The sequence below is a fragment of the Epinephelus lanceolatus genome, chromosome 6 (genome assembly GCF_041903045.1).
Source record: "Epinephelus lanceolatus isolate andai-2023 chromosome 6, ASM4190304v1, whole genome shotgun sequence".
NCBI classification, from domain to species: domain Eukaryota; kingdom Metazoa; phylum Chordata; class Actinopteri; order Perciformes; family Serranidae; genus Epinephelus; species Epinephelus lanceolatus.
In genome coordinates, this window is record NC_135739.1 from 20,374,699 (window position 1) to 20,382,265 (window position 7,567).

General features: G+C 43.9%; 1 protein-coding gene across 8 annotated transcripts in view; it reads right to left on the bottom strand.

The window, feature by feature from the left end:
• obscna (obscurin, cytoskeletal calmodulin and titin-interacting RhoGEF a) overlaps positions 1-5,637 on the bottom strand; it is a 42,990-nt gene extending 37,353 nt beyond the window's left edge. For 5 of the 8 annotated variants that reach the window (XM_078168784.1, XM_078168780.1, XM_078168782.1 and 2 more), the window contains exons 1-10: positions 5,385-5,636; positions 4,302-4,412; positions 3,942-4,208; positions 2,743-2,904; positions 2,417-2,521; positions 2,047-2,313; positions 1,586-1,855; positions 1,110-1,376; positions 766-1,029; positions 392-658 (exon numbers count right to left, since the gene is read on the bottom strand). In XM_078168784.1, the coding sequence (XP_078024910.1) occupies positions 392-658; positions 766-1,029; positions 1,110-1,376; positions 1,586-1,855; positions 2,047-2,313; positions 2,417-2,521; positions 2,743-2,904; positions 3,942-4,208; positions 4,302-4,341 (1,909 nt within the window). In that variant the 5' untranslated portion in view covers positions 4,342-4,412; positions 5,385-5,636. Of the gene's footprint in view, positions 1-391; positions 659-765; positions 1,030-1,109; positions 1,377-1,585; positions 1,856-2,046; positions 2,314-2,416; positions 2,522-2,742; positions 2,905-3,941; positions 4,209-4,301; positions 4,413-5,384 lie in introns of those variants that run through there. The other 3 variants (XM_078168778.1, XM_078168781.1, XM_078168783.1) reach the window with 2 other exon arrangements.
• Between the last annotated feature and the right edge of the window lie 1,930 nt (positions 5,638-7,567).

A 7,567-nucleotide genomic window follows, 5' to 3' on the forward strand; every position in this document is an offset into this window, starting at 1 on the left:
TGTTTATGAGCATGTATTGACAGTGCGCAATTGAGGTTGGTGCTTTATAAAAAGATAATGATGAGGTGGCGCACTGTAAGCAGCAGGCATCAAAGACATAGCATGGTAAAAAATGCAAATATAGGGAGGTGAAACAACAAACAAGAGTAAATCTGGCTTTTACTTTCAATGGTGAGCCTGTTTACAAACAGTGACTGATTACTGCTTAGTACACCTTTAAGAAGACGTTTCCTCTTAAGAATGGATGGTGAATGAAGCCAAATGTTATTTGAGGCTCCTTCTGTCATTCTATCAATCATTTGGTGGCACTGTTGTCAAATGGCAGACAGCTTAATGTGAGCACAACACTTGATCTTCAGAGTGTCGAGCTTCTCCAATTACTACTACTCACCATGCACAGTAACTTTAGCCTTGGTCTGGCTGGTGCCCAGGTCACAGGTGTAATGTCCAGCATCATCTTTGCTCAGGGAATGGATGATCAGTGCCATGGACTTCCCAGACTGGAGTAACTCATGTTTATCATCAGTGGTCAGGATCTCGCCATCCTTCCTCCAAACAGGGGTCACTTTCTCTTTGGAAATCTCACACTGCAGGCAGACCTCCCCTTGCTCTTCTCCCACTACATCCTCCAGAGACCTCAGGAACACTGCTGGATGCTCTGGAGCCAAGATTATCAATCTTAAGTGTGCATGTTCCTCAGAAATGAACACATAGAAATGCAAGTATTCGAAAAAAGCTACTGATTATACACTTCAGTTAGCTGACCTTTGACTTTTAAGATGGTTGTCTCAGAGAGAAGGCCGGCTTTGAAGGTGACCCTGCTCTCCTGTGGTCGCGGATTCTTAATTGTGAGGCTGTGCATAGTGCCCATGTGCTGGATCCTGTTGATGGCATTGCAATAGAGGCGAACATTGTTGAGAAGCCACTCCACATTGGCAACCACGTAGTTGAGCTCACACGTGAACCTGGCAATGCTATCCTCCTCAATTTCCACTGGCTCTAAGTGTTTTACCAGCTTCAGCGTCCGCACTACAATAAAAAGGGGAAATAGATTATGACAAAGCATCAACTGAACTGAAATAAAGAAAACCGAACTGTGTTTAACTTACCTTCTACCTTAACATGTGCTGTGCTCTGTGCACCCCCAGCCATGCAGCGATACTGTCCTGCATCCATGGCTGACAAACCATGAATGGTCAGCTGTGCTCGTTTCCCTTCTCTCTTCATGCTGTACTTGTTGTTGGTCTTCAGAGCCGTACGACCTTTAAACCACCTCACCACTCTGGGCGAGGGCACAAACGCACAGCTCAGAGTCACAGAGCTGTTCTCCTTCGCCTCTGCATTTTCCAAGTGGTGGGCAACTTGAAGAGGCCGCTCTAAGAGGGAGAAATGTAATCCTGCTTAATGAGACACTCCTATATATAATATATTCATTCACTTAACCCACTTAATCCTTTTCAGGATCATATAAAGGATATAAAATGTACATATGGCATACATAAGGCATAGAACAAACTTATTTCAACTTTAAATTGCTTCATCCACAGCCTCTCTTCCACACTCAGACAAGGTTAAGCCAACTCACCTTTGACAGTAAGCTGAGCAGTGGAACGACTCTTCCCAGCTACAAAGAGCACAGGGCCAGACATGGAGCTTTCTGTGTAGGTGAAGCAGAGGCTGTGGAGGGTGCCCTGCCTGTCGATGTTCACTGCTGCGCAAGGCTCCAGCACCTCACCGTTCAGGGTCCAGCGGGGGGGCCTCCCTGATTTCAGGCTGGTCTCCACTTGAAACAGCGCTGGCTCTGGCTCTGTCACCTCCACTGAGCTCATCCCCCGCACTATGCTGATAGCCTGCTCTGCATGTACAGCCATAATACACATTACCACCACTAACACAACTCCTGACTTGCAAACTAGAAGCATGTGCACATGGGCATGGCTCATGACACATTAAATATTTTGTGGGGATACATGAATGCAGAACATACTGTAGGCCATGAACTTTACATTGTGACTGATGTGATTATTATGACAACAGGCATCTCACCCTCCACCAAAAGCTGACAGGAGGTGTTGTCATCTCCTGCATCACAGGTGTAGGTGTCCTCATCTGAGGAGCAGATGTCATCGATGGTCAGCTGCCTGTAGACATCTTGGCTGATCATCTGGTACTTCTTATTGGGCACGAGCTCCTTCCTGTTCTTGTACCACGTGACCTGAGCATTAGGCCGAGACACCTGGCACTCCAGCAGACCCCGGTGGCGATACATGGCTATTTTGACCCTCAGAGGACGCACTATTTGGACTGGGAGCTCTGAGGAAGGGAGAACCAGGCTGAAAACCTTACACAACCAAACAATATCTCTTCATATATCCATGTTTCTATAAACTGTGGCATAAACAGTCTGTTGGCTCACCTTTTACTGTGAGAGTTGCATAAGATGAGACACGCTCTGCAGTGAATCTGATCTCTCCAGCGTGCTCTGGCCTGACTGACTTGAAGCACAGGGTGTGAGTTTTACCTGCAATCAGATCAAAACAAAAAGTTTTATCATATTTATGTGCTGTATTTAACCAGGTTCATATTTTTGTTTTTATATCTTCACACCTAGAAACCAGTGCAACCACTATGACCACTCAAACACAGCTTAAGCAAAGTTAAGTATACTCTGAAGCAAACACTAGGAGTATTTTTACTGCTTAGGCTTTTGTCTCTGTGAAACCAATGCCATTTGTGTCTCACCCTGGTGTCTGATCTTGATGTTGTCCCCAGGTCGAATTCGGCTGTCATCTCTGTACCACCGACCCTCCAAATCCACTTGGTTGACCTCACAGACGAAGTTTACAGGTTGGCGCTCCACCGTGTCAACATCCTCCAGCTCTGTCACTATGTGGATGTCCCTAGCTGGCAGATGATAACCAAACCATGACTGCAAACTCAGTTAAAGCAACCTAACAGAACTTTTTCACAAGACAAAAGAAGTGTGAGTGTTGTTTCTTCATTCATAAAGGTAATGAGGCCCTGATGTAGCTGTTTAAAACTATCAAAAGTTAAAAAGGGTTCAAACAAGCCTATAGCTATGCTAGTGGCTCTGTGAGACTGTGCTTAGAGAGGCATAGCAGTGTTTTGAGTTAAATGCTAACATCAGCATGCTAACATGCTTACAGTGACAATGCTAATTTGTTGATGGTTAGCATGTTCACCATCTTAGTTTAGCACGTTAGCATGCTAACATTTGCATTTTAGCATTAACAAAGTACAGCTGAGGCTTATGGGAATGTCATTAGTTTTGCAGGTTGATTTAGTTAATGCATTGGACAAACTGAAATGTTGAATTGATGATGAGGTGAAATGTCAGAGAATCAAAGTAATCACAATTTATCCTCTCTGGACTGTGAATGTTTGTACCAAAATTCACAGCCAACAGTTGTTGAGATATTTCAATACAAACCAATATGTTAACATGCTGGTGGGACTAGAGGGAAAGTCAGGGGATCACAAAAGTCACAAGGATTCATCCTCGAAGAACCCTGAAAGTCTGTGAAGGATTTCATGACAATCCATCCGCCAGTTGTTGAGTTATTTCAGTCTGGACTGGACAAATCCATCTCTAGAACCCCGCTATTAACATGGCTTAAACAACATTTAGGCATTATTTTTTTCTGATAGATGCAAGTAGACTATGCGGTAAGACAAAACCATATTTGAAATATTTTTAAATTTGGGCATTTTTCCATTGGTGTCGGAACTGACTCGCTTTTGGAGCCCGTCTCAAGTGGCCATTTAAGGAACTGCAGTTTTAGGCACTTGCACACTGGTTTCATTTTTCAGCCCCAGAGGTTGCCACGTGGCTTTGACCTGCATTTGACCCAGCTGTTGTCTTGGTCACTTGGACACAATCTGTGTCCACGGAAATAGCACCGTCTGTTTAACCACTTTACCTGTGACAGTGAGTCTGGCTGACGTCTGAATGCCGGGGGCCTGAAAAGAGAACAGGCCTGCGTCTCCCAAAGCCACCCTGCTCAGTATGAGGGAGTGTTTCTTCCCATGAGTGCTGATGCGACAGGTGGGCTTGGACTTGAGCCGCAGCCCATCTCTGGTCCACACGCCCTCAATATAGGCCAGATTCAAGGTTACGTCAAAGGAGCAGCTCTCACACTCAGACACCTGCACATCCTCCAAACCCTTCACCACCTGCAGACGGTTCTCTGGCAGACAAACACACGCAGCATTAGAGATTCAAAACATCATTTGCTATAACACCGAACAACTGTACAACTTTGTGTGAGGAGAGGACTTACTTGCAGCAGCTACTATTCCTCCAGGTATGTTGTCACCCATGTCTTCTGCTCTTCTCTCAGCGTGATTTTGGAATCTTGCTTTTTGCCAGAGGTATCACAAAAGGGCTACAACTACAACAGAAATGCACATATCAGTTAATAGTCTGGCTCAGAAGATAACTTACCATCAGTTTTAATGTTGTTTTAAAGAATATTAAACTTCACCATCTCATTCACACTTACTGCCATTCAGCATCTTTGTCAATAACCTGTTGCACTGTATGCCCTCTTTGTTTTGGACAAGACTTCATTTCACATGGCAAACAAATTCCTCTCAGGCTAATAATGATATAGACCATCACCTCTAACATGGAAACATCGACCTATTAAAATGGACACACATGGCATCACTCTGATATGTTCGAACCCTGCGATGGCATGCCAGTCCTCCTCAGTAATAAGGAGCAGAGTAATCTCTGTCACCTCACTCGGCTGAGCTCAGCACCACCAATATAGACTCAGCTGTGATGCCACCTCCATCAGGCTGCATGCACTGAACTGAGGAGAAGGGGAAGCTTTAAAAAAACAAACGAGAAGCCAAATGAGACCTGTCAATCACCAAACTGATTGATATGATATGTAGATCGTGACACACTTTTCGAAGGCTGGCTCCTCCCACTATCATTATGAGGCTCTCTGAGAGGAGGGTCATTGTTTCTCATCAGCTATAATTACATTTCATAATGCGTCACACAGCGACACTGAATCTGCCAGCCATTATCTAGATTACCTCTAGAGGCCTGATCAGTTACAATATCCACTGAAATCTTTTCCAACATAGCAATAAAGATGAATAAATATCATACAAAATAAAAAACATCTTCGAAATGAGTTCAGCAAAGTTAAAAGAGCTAATGTAAAGAGAGTAAAATACTTTGACCTCTCATGAAACGTACATATCTGACTGCAACTGTGCTGCATATGATCTAACTAACTTTCCACTGACACCACGTTCAATAGTGATTTTCCTTTGGTTCTATCAAAGTAAACAAAGAAATAAGGACTAGAAAAAGATCATCAGATCTTCTGCAGCGATGCACCCACCTTCAATTGAGGCGCTTTCTAGAAAGAATAAATCCGTCCATGGCCTCTTGTTGCACGGATGACAAAAAATAACCCCTTCACCTGAAAAAAAGAGCTGGAAAAAACATCCACCATGGCAACAGACCTTTCCGAGTCTTGTCTTGTGTCACACAAAGCCTTTAAGATTAACAACAAACGTTTAGCCAAAGGAAAGCATGCCCAGGTTTGCAAGCTGCGTCCCTGTCCCCAAAGCAGACGGCCTATAGCGCTTTCTTTTTTTTTTCTTGCTTTGATGGAGCGTAGTGCTGAACAGCTGACATATCTCTCCCCACATACTAACCTCCAAAATAGCCTTCTGTCAGTATGAGGGTAGGGATAGCTTTGGCTTTAATGGTGTGAGGCAACTCATGTCCAGCATCAATGGAACTATCACAAACAATCGAAATGTATACAATGGGCTTAGTGTGTTTGATGGTTTTCTGGTGTGCATGAATGAGTGAGAGACGAGCTTTGTGCAAATGACTTGAAAGCAGCTCAGTAAGTAGAAGTTTGGTTAAATTCATGTAGCGTGACGATGTAAGTGATACATGATGTGTACTGTCTGCACATGAATGTGTTATTTTACACATAATCAAATTCACTATGAGGTTGCTCGAACAGAGATTTAAGATCCCTTGCATCAAAACAACTAGTCCGAGACAATCACGTGCCCTTCACTATACTGACCCACATCTGTCAGTGTCCTTAACTTTAGGTTAGGCAGATCAAAGTCCATAGATCTCCACAGGGAGTTTCCCCCACTGCTGCAAGTGAAAGGTCACAAAGGATTAAATGAAAATCACACTTGATTGGCATTCCCATATGAGGTCATTCTCTGACATCAGAATAAGTGATAGGGTGGCTGACTGCAGAGCTCTCTATACTAAAAATCAAAGACAACCTTCAAAGTAACACAGCAGCGATGCAATGCTGATGTTAATTCCTCTAGCTCCTCCAACTCCAACATAATGTTGGATTGTTTGTTTGCATTACAACAACAAGGTTTAAGTTTGGTTTGGGGTTCCCTCATTCAGACAGAATAAAGCCAGCACTACCCAGCATTGTGTGCACCTCAGTTTGACAGACAGCCCCATGTGCCACTGAGCACTCCTAAGTCCAGTGAAACTCGACAGGATAATCTCTCGGGGGACAAAAAACAACTTGTCGTCACTGTGAGGGTGAATGATGGCTCGTAGAGGCAAAGCAGTCTCATTTTACAGATCTGCAGCAGCCCCTTCATCACAAAGCTTTTAACAGCTCTCTCTGACATTTGAGTGGGAAAGGATAAAGAGTCTATTTAGCGCACTTGAAGGATTTTCGCTTATTTATCCCAAGCAGAACGTGTTTTATTCGATTTTAGTGTAGAAATTTGGGGCATTTTATGGCTTTTTGATCAAGCTGGACTCAAACTGATCTAAGAAAAGGCTCCAAATCATGTCCGACCACAGTGAGGACGGCCGGTAGATAGACTTGACATCTTCCAGTGTGGGCCTTCTTGTGCGTAGCATCCCATTGATGGCGCATATGGTCTAAAAATAGAGTAATGTTTAAGGAACCAAGGCAATATGAGGATGTGTTGAGTGAATTTAGAACTCGACAAAACAGCTGAACACCCCACCTAAGCCTCTGGATCCCTGTTTGGAAACCCCCCTCCCTCCTCCTGTGTGTCACATTTCCTCTGATCCAGACTCTCTACACCTGACTGCAGTCATAATAGAGGAAAAAAGAAATGTTGGACACATATATTCAATCACAAACGTGTAGTCATGTGATCATGAGCCCAGGCTACATGCTACAGACGTGTGTAACGCTATGATGTTCATTCTGTGTTATTTCTGTCAGTCACATGCCAAATGTAGTATTCAAAATCATGTGTCACAGCCACGCAACCATAGCCATTAGACATTAAATGCCCTTGACTGAAGAAAATCCAACTGACAGTATTGGTATGTCTGATTATGACATGGCCTTGGGTTGGACAGCCATAGGAGTCTGACCACTCGAGGCCACTGAGTTTTTTTGGCTGCAACCAAGTGTGTGTAGGTGTGTGTTGGCGTTCATGCCTATTGTATTGGCTTAAAGGGGGCATGGCAGTGGGAGTGGCCTACTGCAGAAAGGCACATAACTTCCAAATGGATTCACATACTTGTGCAAGATTTTGTGGA